The sequence below is a fragment of the Mustela lutreola genome, chromosome X, assembly GCF_030435805.1.
Source record: "Mustela lutreola isolate mMusLut2 chromosome X, mMusLut2.pri, whole genome shotgun sequence".
NCBI classification, from domain to species: domain Eukaryota; kingdom Metazoa; phylum Chordata; class Mammalia; order Carnivora; family Mustelidae; genus Mustela; species Mustela lutreola.
The window spans coordinates 41,379,036-41,399,995 of record NC_081308.1 but is presented as its reverse complement, the minus strand read 5'-3'; the positions used below and the strand labels follow the sequence as shown (position 1 = coordinate 41,399,995).

Here is a 20,960-nt window from a genome sequence, read left to right as displayed (position 1 = left end):
ATTCCATCGGGTCACTCCCTTTCATGCATACTGCGACGTCCCACGCGCTAACAAGTGTACATGCATTTGGTATTTCCACCATCTTGAAGACAAGACCTCTTTACCTCACTTTTCTGAACTGTTTTACTCCCTTCTTCATCCTGACCACTGGCCATGCAGCTTTTGCCACACTAGTGCACCTAAATGGTTCCTCCCAATGACCAATAATCACACTGCTCAATTCAGGGCTCAGTCTCTCCTCCTCATCTTCAGCAGCTTCTTTACACCACTGATCTTTTCCTTCTCCTTGAAATGCCTCTTCTCTTGAGTTCTAAGCTGCTACATACTCTCAGTTTTCCTCCTGGCTTCCTCACGGTCTCCTCTTGCTGCTTCTTCCTATTCTGCTGGACTTTGTCATGCTGCGGTGCTTCCAGGCCTACTGCTTGGTACTGTTCTATCTATACTCACTCACTCGGTGATCTTACCCAGTCCAGGCTAAAGCCATCTCTAGGCCAGTGGCTCCCAAATGTGTGTCTGCAGTCCGGGGCTTCTCCCAGACTCCAAACTCACACAGATAGCTGCCAGCTTGACATTTCCACTAGGATGTCAAATAGACATCTCAAACTTAAATGTCTAAAACAGAACTCATCAGCTCTTCCCCCAAATCTGTTGTTCTGCAAATTTCTCTATTTAGTTTATGGCACCTTCATCCTTCCCACTATTTGGGCCCCAAACCTGGAGGCATCTCCAACGCCTATCTTTCTCTCACACCTCATATCTGATTCAGTCAATCCTGTTGGCTCTACCTTCAAGATTCATCCAGAATTTCATCACTTTTCACTATCTTCAGAGCTACTACTCCAGTCAAAGCCACCACCCTCTCTCAAGGATTACTAGAATAGCCTCTTAGCTGCTTTTCCTATTTCTAACCACCCCCAACCTATTCTAAATACAGCAGCCAAGGCTTATTTTTGATTTTAACCATTTACCATGGAAATTTAAAAACCAATAAAACAGGGGCACCTGGGTGGCTCAGTTGGTTAAACAGCTACCTTGGCTAGGGTCATGGTCCCAGGTTCCCGGGATAAGGCCCCATGTTGGGCTCTCTGCTCAGCAGAGAGCCTGATTCTCCCTCTCCCTCTGCCTGCCACTCTGCTTACTTGTGCTCTCTCATTGTGTGTCAAATAAATAAATAAAATCTTTAAAAAAGCAAACCAAAAAACCTATGTAACAGCACAGAGAATACTAATCGTGACCCCCATATAGCCATCAGCCAGCTTCAATAGTAATTAATGTATGACCAATCTTGTTTCATCTTTAACCCCTATAGTAGCTTGCCCCCAGATGATTTTGAAGCGATTAGACATCATATCATTCTATAGACTGATTCTCTTACAAACACAAGTCAAATCATGTCACTTGCCTGCTCAAAGCCCATCAGTGGCTCCCCCTTAAACTGAGAGTAAAAACAAAAGCTCTCATAAGGACGCTGGAAGCCCTGCATCAGGGACTGGCAGACTATGGCCTGCAGAGCAAATGCAGCAGCTGTCTTTGTGTGGCCCAAGAGCTCAGAATGGGAACTAAGGCTCTTTTTACATTTTTAAATGATGTAAAAAATAAAAATACTTCATGACACGTGAACTAACATGAAATCGGCATTTTAGAGTCTGTAACGTTTAACTGGAATACAGCCATGTCCATTTGCTTAAGTACTGCCGGTGGCTGTCTCTGTGTTCAAGGCAGAGGTGAGTGGTTGTATCACAGAATGTATGACCTGCAAAGCCTAAAATATTTATTTGCTGGCCGTTTACAGAAAAAAACTCGCCAACCCTTGCCTTAACCAGTCAAGTTCCCATATGATCTCTCTTGATAGTCTCTTCTCACACACTCCATTCTAGCCTCACTCACTGGCCTCCTTCTGTCACTCAAACAGGCCAGACACACTCCTATCTCTGATCATTGGCTGATCCCTCTACCGGGAATATTTTTTACCCAAAATATCTGCATTGTTTTCTCTTACTTTCAAGTCCTTCCTCAAATATCTCCTCTACCATGAGTCCTACTCTGACCACTCTATTTAAACCTGTAAAGCACGCCGCCTGACCCACACTCCCCATCTACTGACTGTACTCCATGTTTTTCCTTCCTATAGCACTTCCTATTTTCTCATGTACCATTTAGTATCTATTCCTTATTCTCTATTTCTCCCAACTCAAACCCAAGTTACGTTTGAAAGAGCAGAAGGCTCTTTGTTGGCTTCCTGATAAATCCCAAGTGTCTAGAACAGTGCCTGGTACACAACCAGGCACTCAAATATTTGTTGAATATATGTAATTCTTTATAATAAAACATTTAAGAGTCTTAATTTGGTAAGATCTTTAAAAATGCAGACTCTATACTCTAAGTAATAAAAGTTAGAACTATTGCCCCGCAGATGAAAAACCTACTCCAGAATGCTTCCTCCAACCATCTGTCCGTCCATCCATCAATCTACTATTTACTGTCTGTCCGCCATGTCAGGGGTGTGGGGGATCTAAGGATGAAACAATCTGAGCTTACAGTCTACTAAGGAAGATAAATCTCAGATAAATAACTCAGACAGTGTGGCAGAATGTGGTAACGTGGGGCTGTAATGCAAACTCAAGTCTGCTAAGGTCAAGGCTAGTGTTTTCTTTCACCACAGTCATGCTGCCATTTATTAACTAGTCTAAAAAAATCATCCTTTAAAACAGAAAAGATAGGGAGAAAAATGAAGGTACTACAATAATGAAAGTAAGTAAATCAAAGGATGTAAGTTCAATGTGCTGTTATAAATGGCTAATAATGGGGCACCTGGCTGACTCAGCCGGTGGAACATAAGACCCTTGATCTTGGGGCCATGAGTTTGAGCCCTATACTGGGTACAGAGATAACTTAAAACAATTTTTTAAATGGCTAATAATTATAAAAACATGGAAAATATTTCATTTTATTAGTGGGGAGAATAAATATTATAAACAAATCTATGATACAATTAAATATGGATGTATTTACTTAATAAATGCTAATTGAGCACTGAAAATGGGCAGGCATTCCCCTTTGTGGTAGGGGAAATCCAAGGAAAAATGACACAACCTTGGTCCCCAAGAGGCTCACATATGAGGAGCAACCAGGATAGAACTTAGGGAAACCTATACAGGCAATGTGTTAAGGTAGTAGATCCTGTGGGATTAGTGTTCCCTTAAATTGTTTTCCTTTGTAACTGCTGTGCTTAAATAATATCGGTAGGAAAAAAAAAGTAAAAAAAAAAAAGGCAGGACAAAGTATCTAATTCTGTCAGATGTAAAAAATGAATTTAAAAAATTAAAAGTGTCTGGGCGCCTGGGTGGCTCAATGGGTTAAGCCGCTGCTTTCGGCTCAGGTCATGATCTCAGGGTCCTGGGATTGAGTCCCGCATCGGGCTCTCTGCTCAGCAGGGAGTCTGCTTCCTTCTCTCTCTCTCTCTGCCTGCCTCTCTGCCTACTTGTGATCTCTCTCTGTCAAATAAATAAATAAAATCTTAAAAAAAAAAAAAACTTAAAAAAAAATTAAAAGTGTCTTTGCGGTCCAGATTGTATTCTTTAAGTACCATTTCTCAGCGAAAGAACCATGTTTACTTGGAGGAGTGGTTGATCCCAGGTCTGTAGCAAGAAATCTACAAGATGAGCCAGACAGCAAGAAACCTCAGGAAACATCCAGAGATGTCCCTAAGTGATGACATCACATGGCTCCTTTTCTGTGAAGAACCTTAGCAGGCAAACCTAACTCTAACCAACCTGTATCTCCTCCTATGCAGGAGGCCTGGAGAGTAGAAGGGTCAACCCTTCTGCCTTTGCCAGAGGTAACTGGCCTTTCCTAGTCTCATCCACCATCCCCCAACTGCTGCCGTTGGGTACGGGAGCTACTACTTCCACTTCATGCAGCTGAATTCCTGTACCCAAGATGTCTCAGAAAACTTTACTTGCACTACCATATACAACAAGTGTGTCTGTGAGAATGACTTTCAACCTATCTACCAGGATTTATACATTTAGCTACATCTTTCCCTACCAAAATGAGCTGTACTTAGTCCAGCAACAGAGTCTTTGCTTAAATCATCCTGAAACGTGAGTCCATCCATAGTTAGTGGGTGAGCTGCACAGGAACGTGGGCCTGGTTGTTTTAGTTATGGCTTGTTTCTACCCAGGATGGTATCATCTAGCTTCGGAACTCACCTAATTCATCAGCAAAGGACAGAGATTAACTACCACTGTGGACGAAAGGCCTATGCCGAAGCATCCAGAGGCAATGTCTAAAAAAATGGCTTCAGGAATGGTCTGTACAATGGCAGAGACCTAGGAATGAGTGGGAAGCCTCCTGAGTAAACTTCCGGTTAAGAGGCAACTAGCACTGGGAGTTTGAGTCTGGCTAATTCAGTGGGAGCCCACTCCACCACTTCTCTTGGTGACTTACCTGAATACAAGCCCCTGTCTTCAACTTGCACAGGTTGCAGACTAAGGCCCATCGACTGGGTGGGATGTGGGAGACCTTTGTGATTGGTTCCATCCTCTCAGGACAAGCAATGCTGACCTACAAATGAAACACCACCATAAGGCAGAGTCACCAAGACATTCCAGAAGTACCATTTGCAAACCACAAATGATATTACATGAAGCTCAGAACATCAAAACAATGAGGTAAGCCACATCTCTGAAGGTTACTATGGAACCAAGAATAAATAAAACCTGTCTCTAGCCACCGCTCAGGCTTTTGATCATTTCCAGTAATATAAATGATTCATATACAGAATGAGAGGGCTGGGGTGGAGACGGAGAATGGATACATTAATGAATCTAAGATATCTACACTTTACTTGGGAACCAAAGAAAGCCACCAAGGAAAGGAATTAACCTTCACAAAATCTATCATCTATTATATGTTAGAGATGGTGCAACATGCCTTGTTTTGTCCTTTAATCGACTAAGGATAGAAAACAGGCAGTGACAATCCTTTCAGTTTACAAAGAAGCGTGACATTGTTGGAAAGTAGCAGCAATCTGGACAATGAAGAGGTTGGAGCACATAAGTAGGAAGGATGAGGATGATAACATTTTCAAACCACAGCCTTTTAAATCATGTAACTGTTATCAGTTTGCTCTACTCTTTCAGCCAAAGTAGCTTCAAAGTGAAATCAGACTTTGGGAGAGAACTGAAAGGAAAGGCAGGCTTTAAAAGAAGATGGAAAACATTTGTTTTTTTTTCCATAGGAAAATAAGGGGTTAGGCAACTTCTGGTAAAAAGTGTCCCCCCACTTACAAATGTGTACAGGAGTTTCTTTTTTTTTTTTTTTTTTTTTTAAAGATTTATTTATTTATTTGACAGAGAGAGAGAGAGAGATCACAAGTTGGCAGAGAGGCAGGCAGAGAGAGAGGAAGGGAAGCAGGCTCCTCCTGAGCAGAGAGCCCGATGCGGGGCTCGATCCCAGGACCCTGAGACCATGACCTGAGCCGAAGGCAGCGGCTCAACCCACTGAGCCACCCAGGCGCCCCTGTACAGGAGTTTCTAAGAGAGCCACAACTTTAACAAATAGAGAAAGACTGCTGAATAAAGCTAGTTAAACTAGTACAAGTTCTACCCACATCAAGAAACCAACAGTAGAAAGATCACAGCAATCTTGAGCAACCCCAAAGGTACTGAAAACCCTAAGACAAAGTCAATAGATAAGAAAACTTCTTTTATTTCTAAGGACTCTTCAGGAGTCATGTTCTAAACTCATTATGCTGAGAGAGACTGCTCTATTAGCTGGGGCATTTGCTGCAGGAAATTACTCTCAGGCCAGAAACCCAAGAGTTCACGTCAGTCTATAAGCTGGACAGTCTTGTACAAAAAAGAAACCATTGCTCAAATTATTTTTAAAAACACTTCTCTATCCATAAGAATACAATAGTATTTATTGCGGACAGTTTAACTCTGTGTGCTTGAGCTTGACTCTTAGTAGTTAACTCCTCTGGAAGTGCCATTAACAAGAATAAAGCCAGGGAAGTTTTAAAAGGGGGATGAATTACCAATACGGTATCATCAGCTCTCCCATGAACTGAATTCTGAAGTCTCTCTTGCCCTGTAGTTAAACTGCCTAACAAATTTGCTGGCTTAGATAGAGGTTGGGGAAAGAGGATGTGAGTGGGATGTTCAAGCCGGTTTAACGAAAAAAGACAGCCATAAGAAGTAAGGACAAGTAATGTTTGGAAGCCCTCTTTAATCAACTGAGTGTGCTCAGAGCCCCTTATAAGATAACAGCAACTGAAGGACCAGATTAAATAATGAGCGATGGAATTTTGAATAAAGAGGCTCTTAGACAAACACTGAGTCCAAGCTCTGAAAAGAGCTTCAAAAATCAAAGGGCATATGGTTTTGCTTATTTGTGGAGTATAATGAACAATACGGAGGATGTGGGGAGATGGATAGAAGTGAATTGGGGAAAACTGGAGGGGGAGACGAACCATGAGACACGGTGGAATCTGAGAAACAATCTGAGGATTTTGAAGGGGTGGGGGGTGGGAGGCTGGGGGAGCCGGGTGGTGGGTATTAAGGAGGGTACATATTGCATGGAGCACTGGGTGTGCTGCATAAACAATGAATACTGGAACACTGAAAAGAAATTAAAAAAATATAAAAAATTTAAAAAAAAAATCAAAGGGCAACCTCTTCGACCTCTGCCGCAGCAACATCTTCCTTGGAACAATGCAAAAGGCAAGGGAAGCAAGGGAAAAAATGAACTATTGGGACTTCATCAAGATCAAAAGCTTTTGCACAGCAAAGGAAACAGTTAACAAAATCAAAAGACAACTGACAGAATGGGAGGAGATATTTGCAAACGACATATCAGATAAAGGACTAGTGTCCAGAATCTATAAAGAACTTAGCAAACTCAACACCCAAAAAACAAATAATCCAATCAAGAAATGGGCAGAGGACATGAGCAGACATTTCTGCAAAGAAGACATCCAGATGGCCAACAGACACATGAAAAAGTGCTCCATATCACTCGGCATCAGGGAAATACAAATCAAAACCACAATGCGATATCACCTCACACCAGTCAGAATGGCTAAAATCAACAAGTCAGGAAATGACAGATGCTGGCGAGGATGGGGAGAAAGGGGAACCCTCCTACACTGTTGGTGGGAATGCAAGCTGGTGCAGCCACTCTGGAAAACAGCATGGAGGTTCCTCAAAATGTTGAAAATAGAACTGCCCTATGACCCAGCAAATGCACTATTGGGTATTTACCCTAAAGATACAAACGTAGTGATCCAAAGGGGCATGTGCACCCGAATGTTTATAGCAGCAATGTCCACAATAGCCAAACTATGGAAAGAACCTAGATGTCCATCAACAGATGAATGGATCAAGAAGATGTGGTATATATACACAATGGAATACTATGCAGCCATCAAAAGAAATGAAATCTTGCCATTTGCGACAACATGGATGGAACTAGAGCGTATCATGCTTAGCGAAATAAGTCGAGCAGAGAAAGACAACTATCATATGATCTCCCTGATATGAGGAAGTGGTGATGCAACATGGGGGCTTAAGTGGGTACGAGAAGAATCAATGAAACAAGATGGGATTGGGAGGGAGACAAACCATAAGTGACTCTTAATCTCACAAAACAAACTGAGGGTTGCTGTGGGGAGGGGGTTTGGGAGTAGGGGGTGGGATTATGGACATTGGGGAGGGTATGTGCTTGGGTGAGTGCTGTGAAGTGTGTAAACCTGGTGATTCACAGACCTGTACCCCTGGGGATAAAAATATATGTTTATAAAAAATAAAAAATTAATAAAAAAAAATTTTTCCATTAGAGTAAAAAAAAAAAAAAAATCAAAGGGCGACCATTGCAGTGGGTGAAAGAGCTATTGCTAGCCTAATTTGGAATAGCCTGAAACTGGAAACAACTGAAATGCCCATCAAAGGAGAATGGATAAATAAATCATGGTATATCCATACAACAGCATACTACTCAAAAACAGAAACGAGTGAGTGTTGATACACACTACAACATGGGAGTGCTAGGCAGACAGAAAACAGTGCATACTGTATGACTTCATTTATATGAAATTAAAAAACAGACTAACTAATCTACAGTGATAGCAACTGCAATGGTAAATAGGGACCCAGATAGGGACTGAAAAGTGGGTATGAGGGAACCTTTTGGGTTGTTCTGTGTCTACTTTTGGGGTGTTCCAAGTCTTGGTCTGGGTTGTGGTTACAGATAGGTGTAAAAATTCATGAAACCAGACACTCTATATTTGGTATTTTAAGGTAAGTTTCGCCTTGGGCACCTAGGTGGCTCAGTCAGTTAAGCATCTGCCTTTAGCTCAGGTCATGATCCCAGGCTCCTGGAATCAAGTCCTGCATCGAGCTCCTGGCACAGTGCGGAGCCTGCTTCTCCCTCTGCCTCTGCTCCTCCCTCTCTCAAATGAATAAATAAAATCTTAAAAAAAAGAAGGTTAAGTTTCACCTTGAAAAAAATCTGCTCACATCCTGGTCTTTCGTGCCTCTCTTCTCATACGAATTTATCCAGTAGCATTGGTCTCCGCACCTATATGTTAATTGGCACGGGCTTACCTGCTCACTTGCATCTGAGAAGAATGTGAGGGAGCTCAAGTGAAAGCACTATCACCTCAGAAACATGGGCAGGCACGAAGCATCTCCATGGAGCCCCAGCAGGTCTGAATGCTGGGGAGAAACAGGGGCCCCCTTGGAGCAAATGGGCTCACAGGCCTGGATGAGTTCTTACCTCTGGAATCCACAGGGCACAGCTGACATGAGCCCATTTAGTCCCTGTCCTGGTAGTTTTCATGGCCCCACCTTTCTTTGGACATAACAGACATTGCGGATGAATGCCCAGGACGCAGGAACGACACAGCCAGCTGCCTTCTGGGACCTTGAGGATGCCGTAGCAGGCCTGGAGGCATGAGGAGGAGGGGGAAGCATGGTTAGCATCTTCTCACCAAGACTGATGTCTGCTCTGGTACACAGTGACAGAGTACGCTCTGCTTTTAGGAGAAAGAGGCAAATAAGGCCCAACAAACTCCCATCTAGGATTTTATAATTTTAAAACACTCAAAAAATAAAAAAGGTGGCATCTGTTCTAAGATCAGCATGTCTGTTTATGAAAACTGACTTTTTAAGGACAAAAGAATCAGACTAGAAGGAAATATATACAAAGGCTGGCCCAACTGTTAACTGAGTTTGGGGATTACATTCTTTCTTTTTTGCCTCTGTTTTCTAAAGTTTCTTCAATGATTATATATTATATTTTGTCAGTCATATACTTACTGAATAACTTCTACAAGTCATGCACTGTTGTAATCAAGAAAAAAGTGTTAAGAAGGAAACAGAAGGAAACTTCTGAGCAGCAAATGAGCTAACGTTTAAAGAGCCTAACAGAGCCTGGTGCATAAAAAGCATTCAGCAAATCACAGCAATTACTTGCTTGGGCTGAAGAAAAAGGGACTTGTAAATGAATCCTGAATTAAATAGAATATTAGACTAATCACAATACTCCATAATGAGTTCTGGAAGCTGCTTCAGATCCTTTATGGAATGAAGTTGGACAACTAAATGAATTACTGGGGGAAGGGAGATTAGTTTGGGAAACATTCTAGACTTCCTTTTCACTACCTCCAATCTCGCCCAACTTTCTCCTCCTTACTGTTCTACTCTCATCATTATGGACTAAACCTGGGGACTACCTGGCTCCCCATGTCGCCTAATATACTTTCCACCACTGACTAATTCATCAAGGCACTTTCAAAATCTGTGCCTACGCCAGGAGGTTCAGCCACAGCTTGGATTCATGTTCCAACAGTTACTATCATGTTACCCCTGAACTGGCGCCTTTTCCAAACTACCCAAATCACCACCAGGCTTCCCAGCTTCCAGATCCAAAATTCCTGTACTCACATTATCTACTTCCTTTTGTCTACCACCCCTGAGGCATGCTAGCCCTCCCAAAAGAGTGGCCCTTGGGCTCTGACCTTCCTCTCCATCCCCACCACACCTGCTCTATCCATCCAAGTCCTTATCGTGTTATGCCTGGATTGATTTATTCCTAAATTCTCTTCTGCCCCTTTCACACCTTCAATCCTCCTTTTATTTGGCTGCCATGTTCTTCTTACTAAAACAAAGATTTTATTCTATTGCACAGCAACAAACCCTCCAGAAACTCCTTCTGTTCTCACCCTCACCCTTGTCTAAACCATAGGCTGGCAAACTACTGCTTGAGGCCTGTTTTGGAAGGCTAACAAGCTAAGAATGGCTTTCATATTTTTAGAGTGATGTTTAAAAAAAAGAGTATGTAACAGAGACTGTACGTGGCTCTCAGAGTCTAAAATATTTACTATCTGGCCCTTCAAAGAAAAAGTCTGCTGGCTTCTGATCTAAAGCCTGACGCTTCTCACCGCACTTCTCAGCTCACAGAGCCATATGTGTCCACTCCACTTCTTGACCCCTGCCCTCTACTCAGCATGGCTTCCCCCTCACCAGGTACGTGGTTGGCAACATGTACTCTTCTCGACTTTAGCGGTTACGTTTCATCTCCTCAGTGAGACTGTAAGGTCACTGGGGGCAGGTCATTTACCATCAGTTTATCCGGAATACTTTCTATGCTGAGATCAAATAGGCGGTTTGGTAGAACAGATTAATTTAGGTCAAGAACTGAAGCTAAACTCCAACCAGGCTGCTCTTACAACAGTAGGGCATCATTCTGTAAGGTTCCTAACCTCCAAAGTTTTCTTTCTCTGAGGTCCAGAAAGTTTGCTAGGAAATGAAAGCAAGCTTCCTCCTAAAACAGAACTTCTTTCAGACCAGAAGAAAAAAAAAGTGGCTCTAGGAATACCCTTTATCTCCTGGCCCTTCCATGGGGCAGAAAATAATCTACTGAGCCCTTGTGTGGACTTATTCATGGTCATAGGCTCATAGAAGCTAGTAATTCATAGCAGTGGTTCTCAATTTCTTCTCGACCACAACATGATGAAGGCTGTGGACTCTTGAGAAAATTCCACAAATGCACAGACATATGTTTTATATACAATTCCAGGGGGTTAATAAACTCAGTGCCAAACATATATGACAGATACAAAAAACTATGAGTATGTACCTTCAGACAAATTAATTTAGGCCTCTTTGAGTGTTCAATACCTGGGCTAAGAATCAAAAATGTAACCTACAAAGGGATTTGGAAGGCTCCCAATTTTTGCATTTTTAATGTTAAAATCTTAAGTCTAACGATGTAAACCTCTCTTCTAAAGTACTGAAACAAATGTGTTATAGTCACAGAGGAACAAACATTTGACATAATGTGGTGGCAGTAAGGAAGAAAAGTTATGTTTAATAAATACAGATGTCAGTATGTTCCTGATTCTGTTAAGAAGTAAACCAAATCCTCAAAATCATTTTTAAGTCACTTTTCAGTCAACAGAGGGAGCTCTAACCTAAGTATGGCGTTAGAAGTCAAGTGAATGTACTCCCTTTGGAAGAATCTCTTTTATATGAAACTTTATGTGGTACCAACATTCAGCCATAATACATACCAGCTTACATTCTGCAAGGCCTGGTCAGGTGTTATTGTCATCACTTTCTACGTGAGGAAAGCACGTCATTTATAGTTATTACTGGATATGTTTTCAAAACAAATACTCTTTGAGGAGAATTATTAAGCTACATTTCATTTTTTTAGTCAAGGAATCTGAAAAATAATTCCTTAATATTTGGTCCCAACTGTTAAGAACAGCTGCTGAAAATATATACAGACGACCTTTGTACTATTTTCCCTTCAAGGCTACAATTATTTATCTGAAAACCCTAGGTGAGAAACATAAGGAAATTCAGAATTGCTCAGATCTTAGGAAAGTAGTGAATACATACGTGGTATATTACCTAAAACTCAATGGGACCAAGGACAGTACCATATTATCAAATACATTACATTTCTCTAGCAAACTACATAAGCATTTATACAAAATGGTATTAAGACTATAAAGAGCCTCGTATTGGGTGAGTTCTAGTATTGCCCATAATCAGTTTTGGTGCCAGACTTAAACAAAATCTTGCAGTTTTCAGAGCTTCTGAAATTTTTGGAATTGTAGAGGAAGGACTGTGGACCCATATTATCAAATATTTAAGTTCATACTAACACAAAATTTCCTGTCTTGCTAAAGATGTGACATAAACGCCAATAACTGATAGAGTGAAGAGAAAAATTTGAAGTTCATTCTTTTTTAAAGGAAACAAGAAAAATGAAGAAGATCTAATTGGTTACGGAATAATTTTGAGTACCTTTTAATACAGAGGTTTAGGTTAGGTGGCCCAGGTAATTTGAATAAAGTTGTAAGCCCTGGTTTTTTTTTTTTTTTTCAATTTCCTGTGTTACCTAATCATTTTGTTTATTAAAAAAATTTTATTTTAAGTAAACTCTAGGTCCAACACGGGGCTCAAATTCATGACCCCAAGATCAAGAGTCACGTGCACCACTGACTGAGCCAGCCCGGTGCTCCACTGCGTTACCTAATCATTTTAGTCATTTTGTGGGCAGAATGATCTTTCTAAGATACAACTCACAGCCTTCAGGGTTGACAGGACAAAGCCAAAGTTCCTTAGTCTGTCAGTGAAGGCCCATCACCTGTGGCTCCTGTGTCCCTCTCTACCCTCACTGTCCACCCTCCTCTACTCTACCCCACTCCCTTCTGCAGCTCTGAAGAGCTCCAGAGTTCCCTCTGATACACTGTGCCCACTCTCACTACCTGTCTGAATTGTTCTCTTCTCTGCCTGAACATACCTGCTGCTCTTTGTGGCATTTAGATTCAGCTTGGATGCCACTTAGTAGTTGTCCCTGATCCCCATCCATCCCATGTGCTTTCACAGCAGCATGGACTTCTAGCTACGAAAACACCCAGCATACTGTGCTAACTGAGCAGTATCCTTGTAGCCCCTATGCCAGGTTCTGATGACCCCGAGGGCAAAGATCATGTCTGCCTCTTCGTCACTGACTGTGTCTTCAGCATGTGGCATAGTCCTGGCACATGGGATGGTAGATGGTGTTGCATACCTATTTGCTAGATAAATTAATATGATAAATGAAACACAAAACAGGTTCAGGAGAGTGAAAAATTATTTAGGGGAGTTCAAGAAAAGATTTAAATCAAATCCTAGAAGTCCTGTAGATTTTTTTATAGCTGAAGGTGGAAGAAAACATTTTAAATTGGAGTGTGGCCAAAACACAGAGACAGGACAGTGTCAGGAATAGTCATCACTTCCCCCTTAAGTAAACTTATTTTGCTGGAGCATAGGGCGTATGAGGGGAAGAAAAGAGCTCAAAAGAACGCTGAAATCATTATCATCATCAATTAAAAAGGCACTATGGTGGAAAGGATGACAAAGAACTAGCTGTAAGCACTTGGGTAAAGACATTTCATCTTTTCTGGTTTTATCTGTAGAACTGAGGAGTGGGATGGTCTTTTACAGCCCTAAAATTATATGATCTTTAAAAGCATAGTGGACTCTACTTCCTCGGAGTTATATATGAGTAGGACTGAAAAGGGCTGAGACAAAGTCTGGATTTCTACCTGGAGGAAGTATGATCTCACCAAGGTTAGGAACCAGGAGTATAACCTGATGATGTAACAGGGATTCCAAGGCAAAGGAGAGACTCCCAGGCAGGCAACAAAGAGACTCCCCAGGGGATGATGAAAGTCTTGAACAAGGCAAACTCAATGGCATAGGTATGAAGGGATATAATAAAGATCTGGGTTTAGCTTCTGAGTTAAAGTTAGTAAAGTAAGTCACCTTGGGGATCATTAGTATTGTTTCTAAAGGGATTACTGAAGAACAGTCAGGCTAAATCTTTATTTTCACCCTTATTAAATGCAAATTGCTACCCAGATATGGGTGCTGGAGACCATCACTGAGCTTCAGAAAGGCTGACCGTGGGGAGGTGGTGGTTTCCACTCTCACTAACCTGATGCACACAGATGTTACACTTATCACAGAACACCATATCATTCCCTTCTTCACTGTCTGGAGACCGGCACACATCACAGATCACATCTTCATCATATTCTATGCCTAGCCCTTCCTCTGTCTCAATAGCATGGTTCATATTTTCATGGCAATGGCGTTCCAGGACTTCTACTGTCTTTTCCATAAGATTCTCATCAACTGGCCCACAACCTGCACGGAAATACAAACAATCAATGAACCCGTCAGTTAGCTGTTAATCCCAAATCACCTACTATGAGCCCATTGCAGGGATGGAGGGATTCTAAAAGATAAAACCATCTCTTCTCTGATCTAAAACAAGTGAATTTCCAAGAATCTTTTACTAAAGCTAGTCTAATATTTACTTATCACGTATTAGTGTCTGACACATGAAAGGAGAAGTACATTTTACCACATTTCATGTAAGATGTATTACCCTTTCAATTTTCTGTCTACATCCCAATCAGTCCCCCTCCTACATCTCTGTTTTCTCTTATTCCCACTAAGGGTGAACTTTCACAGCTTTATAATTTTGAACACTTTAATTTATAGAATAAAATAATTAAGATCACGTAACTATCTGGACATAAATAGTGATTCATTCTTAGCATAATAGTTCCAATGAGCACATCTAATGAATATATGAGGAAATTTTTATACAAAAAGGTATTAAGTCATAAAAGAAAATTCTAGGTATTGTGTATGTCATTGTACATATGAAATGTTTTGTTTTTTAAATATGACTTCTAAAAATATCCAATAATATTTTCCAATGGAACTGTATATAAGAGAAATCTATTAGCATCCACAAAAGTCTAACTGCAAATTCTGAAATTACCTTTTTTGCCTCTTGATTCCCTTTCCTTCTATACTTTTAATTTTTCTTAGTCTTACAAACTTAATAAACCCAACTAAAAGATTTATATGGTGGATACAGGCAACAACTAAACATATTTTTTTAATGATTCTGTGAGAATATACACACACACACGTGTGTGTGTGTGTGTGTGTGTGTGTGTGTATTTAACAGCTTGTAAACTCAGGAATAATTCTCAAAATGATCCAAAACAAATTCACCCAAATATTCTACTTCATTTGTTACATAAGATACATGAAGAAATTCTGGAATTCCATATAAACTACCGTTTTAGTGTTGTATATAGTTATGAAAGCAAAAACTACCCAGGTAGTATGTTTCATTTTTCCAGCCAAGACAAATTACACACTTTTTTTTCTGGAGTGGAAGAGGACAGCGTTTGGTTAGAGCAATTAGATTCAAATTCCAACTTGACTCCATATTGGTTATATAAACCTTGACAAGTTATTTATCCTCTTTAGGGCTTAGTTTCATTATCTATAAAATAAGGACCATAATACAAACTCCCTGATTTCTTGTGAGGATGAGATGAGGTAATATTTGTGCACTGCTTAGTTTAGTGACCAGTATGTAGTAAGCACTCAATTTTTTAAATCCCTTAATCTGAACCAAAAAAGGGGCTTAATTTAATGTTGTTTTTAGAAGTTTATCTTAAGCTCTTAGAAGCCTTACTATAATATCATTTACTCTAAAGAGTAAAACTTGAAGTAAAGCAATCCTCTTTTTAAACTCTTCTAAGCCTAAATGCAGTGTGGTGTCCTGGATGGCATCCCGGAATAGGAAACGGTCAAGTACTACGGTCAAGTGAGATGTTATTAACATTAGGGGAAACTGAAACTGTGAGGGGCATATGGCAACTGTATTAAATGTACACTTTTCTGTAAATCTATAACTATTATAAAATAAAAAAAGCTGATTACAAAAAATCCTTCAGAGAGGATTAACTACAAAATACCAAAGGGACCTCACCGTAAGGTGGTGTCGCATTGAAGGCGGCCCTGTAATGATCATAACGCACACAGACACCATACGGTTCACAAACACAATGGCACACTGAACCATCAATCCACTGGACTCTGCTCTCATACTCTGATTTCCCTCCTCTGTCAGTCTTTTATTCCCTTCCTTTGTGGTTTGTACCCTAAGCTGACATCTCTTCTCTCCTCTTAGAAGGCAGAGTAAGAGAAGATATAAAACAGTAAGTTTTAAAAAAAATAAGTACTGGTTATACTAGTACCACTAGTATAATTACCACAATCACATTAAACTGGATTTAATACAATTTTATGTTCTTATCCATAGGCATTCAGATGCCAACCTCAAAAGAAAGAAAGGAAAAAAAAAAAGGGAGGGAGGGAAGAAAAGTAAAACCACCGATCCCTGTACTAACAATGTACAAATGTGATTCAAACATAAAGGAAATCAATTGTGTGCTTCTGCAAATCTCATATGGAGACTTAAAAACCACCCACAGTTCCATAGGTCCAACCACTGCTCAGATCGAAGTTCTGTCAAAGAGTGATGTGTAAGAATAAAATGCATTTTCTTTCAGCCTAGCATTTCCCAGCGTGCACCGGTATGGTGCTGTAGGGCATACACTTACTTTACAACTGTTATTATGTTTACTTTCAGGATTTTTTTGTTTGCTTGCCTCTGCTTAATTTAAATCTTTGAGAACTGCATGACAACTTCAGAACTTACTAAAGGTAGTGAGGCAGCTAAGAACTGCTCTGGGGATGTTTTGCCCTAAGCCTGACATTCTTCCGGCAGGAAAATTAGAAGTCTCGCACGAAGGCATGCTGGTCACAGTGACCTGTCAGGTGCATGCTGCTGCCTCCTACTGAAGTTAGAGCTTCTCTCCAGCTGGCAGAGATGGCAGAGGTGCTGCTGCCCCTGGCCCTGCCCACTGATCAGAGTGTTTTTTGGGGGCTGAGCCAGGAACCAGCTTCAGAATCCTCCTTAACCAGCAGTCCAATCAGCCATGACCACTCTCACAATTGGAACTGGAAAACAATCTTATGAAACCTACATACCACCCTTGATCTGTGCTATTCACCATGGACAAGGAAAGAAAAGGTTAGATTTAAATGTTACTGCTCTATTTCAATATACTTATGAATTTCAAGAAATGCCTCATTAAGGTAAGATCAATGAGAAAAATAAACAAAAAGGCCAGAAAAGAAAAGAGGCCACAGGATGAAAGCAAGTTAAATGGTCCCGACACCTTAAAAAAAAATCACGAGGCAAGTCAAGGAACAACTTACTTGTGGGAAAACAACTCACCCATTTCTGCGAGATCTTCATTGAGCTCCTGAAGCCAGAAGATGTCCATGTCGTCTAGGTCATAGCGACACACAGATGCTGCCAGTTCCATGATGTTGATGTATCCAGGTTCTGTGGTTTCCGAGCTGGAGCAGTGGATGTACTTCCGGGGTCGCATATACAGAACGTCCTTTACCTTCTCGGCTACAACCCTAGAAAAGTGAAAGAAAGATACTGATAAGTCAACAAATGACAGATTCTAGGCACTGACTGGGTGGGACACAGTGGAGCTGAATGCTCTCCTTTTCCTCCACGGTTGGGGGGAGGTCGCTGCTCTGCCAACTGAGAGGTATGGCAGATCCCTTTCTGGAAAGTAAATGGTTCTACAAATTCAGTTTTTTCATCTGCTGTGAATAGTCCACTGCTAATGTAATGTTTCATTCACCCTCATTGCTGCTGGGTCCTTACTACCATTCATTCTAATAAAATGTTGCACTGTGTGTTCTTGGTGCAATAGCCACCACATTTGGTTAGAAGGGGAAACTGAGGAAGAGATGGTACCAGCACAAAGCCATGGCCAGATTCTATACCAAAGATATACTTTGGCTAAACCCGTGAGTTTCTGCCATGGAGCAATACTGGATGGTGGTAAAGAGTATAGGCTATAGACTCACACAAGCCTGTTTTTTATGCCACTCATTCACATAGTGATCTTGGGGAACTACTTCATTTCTATAAGGTTCAGTTTTCCTAGCTAAAAAGTAAGGACAATAGTCATATATTATTATAAAATAATATCAAACCTATAGGGTTATTACAATTGTACAAAATACATAAAGTGCTTAGCATATAGTAAAAAACAGATGTTCAATAATGTTATTGTTGTTATGTTTCTTGTTATTGTCACTATATGTGTAGATGAGGTAAAGCCAAGAGGCTGTAGACTTATACAAACTCCAGGCATTTTCCAGCCATACACAATAGCAACCAGAAGTCCTAGCCAGGGTAACATGATAAGATGAAAAATTCCTGTTCTTCCATCAACTTCTCCAGCAAGTCTGAGAAAACTTGTATTTTCCTCCTTCCTCCTGACACTTAGGATCCCAAGGCAAAGAAACCAAGCAAGGGAAGAATCAAAAGTTTCTCATACCGATAACTCATTTTATAGTCAATGTTTTAGGTACTCCACAAAGCATCAGAAAATATAAACAAGAGGAAATATGGATTCTTATTCCTTGGCAATTTAAAAGAATAGAGTGGGTCCTCTAAAAAAAGAGAAATAAATAAATATATATACATACACATATACATATATATAATAATGAAAATTGTTTCTATGAAAGGCTTCTGGAACTAGTTTCTTTACTCAAGTCACTATATATGTAGAAGGATTCATAAACATAAATGTATTTATATGAATATATATATATATATATATATACACACATATATATGGCATAGTCCACCTTGTAAATATATAATAAGTATTTCTTCCTAAGAATTCTTCCAAAAGGTTATGATTCAACATAATATATGTTGAAAAAAGTTAATAACTACATGCATTTGCACATTTTAATTTTTCTACCATATGGAGTTTTTAAAGCCAAAGGCAACAAGTATTTGAGTAAAAAACCCAGAACCCTAAAATATTAGTTGAAGCTAGAAATTTGGGAACTGTTGACAGAGGCCTGCTTCCAACTGAAATGAACCCAACTGAAAAGGACAAGACATGCATATGAATTCTCCAAAGACAATGAGATTAAATATGCTATGTTTATTTGGTGCATGGCCTATGAGGTAATTATAGAATATCTAATTTTTTTTCAAGATTCATCTTGTTCTAAAAGGAAGAATATTTTGCTAACTATTCATATCAATTGTCTCAAATCCTCTATGGAACAAGGTAGACTATAAATGTTCTTGAATTAAACTAATATGTCTATTAAGCTTCTGGAAGAGACCTCCGGATACGCATATATATTATATATATACACACACACACATATATATGATATGTGTGTATACATACAGATATATATATATATATATATATATATATATATATATATATTTATTTATTTTAAAGTTTTTTTTTTTTAAGGTTTAAGTAATCTCTATATTCAATGTGGGGTTCAAACTCATGACCCCAAGGATCAAAAATCAGGCTCCTCTGAGCCTGCCAGGTGCCTTGAAGGCAAATATATTTTAAAGAAGACATAAAGGCCAATAGCCATAAAGGAAGAGATTTTAAAACTTCTGTTTATCATCAATACATAATAAACTCACAAATCTATTAGAAAAAGACAGACAATTCAATTAAGTAGTAGGCAAGAAACCTGAATCGACATTTCCTGAATAAGGTTATCCAGATGGTAAGAAAACTTTTTAAAGGTTTTCAACCTCATTAGTTACCACAGAAATGCAAATCAAAATCGTAATTACTATTACCTACCAGAATGGCTAAACTGGGAAAGACTGACCAAAAACTGACATTAACTTCAGTGTTTATAAGGAAGTGGAGCAAATAAACCTCTCCTACACTGCTGGTGGAAATGTGAATTGGTCCAACCACTTTGGCAAACTACTTGGCAGTGGATACCATAGCTGAATATACATATAACCTAGGACCTAGTAAACCCAATCTGGGAGAATATACTTTACAAAAGAGTATACATGTGTAGACTAAAAAATTAAAAAAATGTCAGGACACCTGGGTGGCTCAGTCAGCTAAGTGTCTGCCTTTGGCTCAGATCATGATCCTAGGGTCCTGAGATCGAGTCCCGCATCAGGTTTCCTGCTCAGCAGGGAGCCTTCTTCTCCCTCTGCTTGTGCTGGGTCTGTCTCTCTCTCTCTCACAAATAAATAAATAAAATCTTAAATCAGAAATGTCTGTATTAGCTGAAAATGGGAAGATCAGAATTGATAAATAAAATGTGGTATATTTACACAATAGAATATGACACAGAGATGAAACTCAATGAACTATTACATGCAACAGTATGGATAAACCTCACCAGCATAATGATGAACACAACAATCTAATCTCAGTATGAAGTTAAAAGCTGGCAAAACTGCCACCTACGGAGAGGGAGGTCAGTTACTAGGTATGAGCAGGAGGGCTCCTGGGTGTTGGGTAACGTTCTATTTCTCGATCTGGGTGGCAGTTAAACAAGTGTATTTAACTCATGAAAATTCACAGAGTTATACAGTTATGCTTTGCTTACTTTTCTTTCTTTTAAGATTTTATTTATTTATTTGACAGCGAGAGATCACAAGTAGGCAGAGAGGCAGGCAGAGACAGAGAGGGAGGGGGAAGCAGGCTCCCCGCTGAACAGAGAGCTTGATGTGGGGCTTGATCCCAGGACCCTGAGACCATGACCCGAGCCAAAGGCAGAGACCTTAACCCACTGAGCCATCTAGGCACCCCACTTTTCTGTGTGTATATACACACAGAAGTATAATATGTGGAGTATAATATACCCCAACCCAAATTTATAATGATAATGATGGCAATGATTTTATGTCACTCATCTTTTCATATTGAATTGAATCTAAGGACTGAATCTAGGACAGTCCTAGATAGTCCTAGACAGTCCTAAAATATTATAGACTGAAACAGTAATACTAAAGGCAAGGAAATGAGTGGGTAAAAGGTAAGTTAATTCAAATCTCACAAGGAGAAAGTTTTACATTTATAATGACAGAAGGGAGGGTCTATGAGAATTATTACTTTGGCATTTACAAAAAAATGCAGCTTTAACATCTTCAAGTATCCCTAACACTGCTACAGCTGGAAGAAATTC

The 20,960-nt window shown here is 40.0% G+C and overlaps 1 protein-coding gene across 6 annotated transcripts in view; it reads right to left on the bottom strand.

Annotated features, from left to right (window-relative positions):
- Positions 1-20,960, bottom strand: part of JADE3 (jade family PHD finger 3) — a 135,970-nt gene that overhangs the window by 13,549 nt on the left and 101,461 nt on the right. For all 6 annotated transcript variants that reach the window (XM_059157504.1, XM_059157508.1, XM_059157503.1 and 3 more), the window contains 4 exons: positions 17,179-17,369; positions 13,999-14,210; positions 8,779-8,946; positions 4,450-4,566 (listed from right to left, as the gene is read on the bottom strand). In XM_059157504.1, the coding sequence (XP_059013487.1) occupies positions 4,450-4,566; positions 8,779-8,946; positions 13,999-14,210; positions 17,179-17,369 (688 nt within the window). The remainder of the gene's footprint in view (positions 1-4,449; positions 4,567-8,778; positions 8,947-13,998; positions 14,211-17,178; positions 17,370-20,960) is intronic.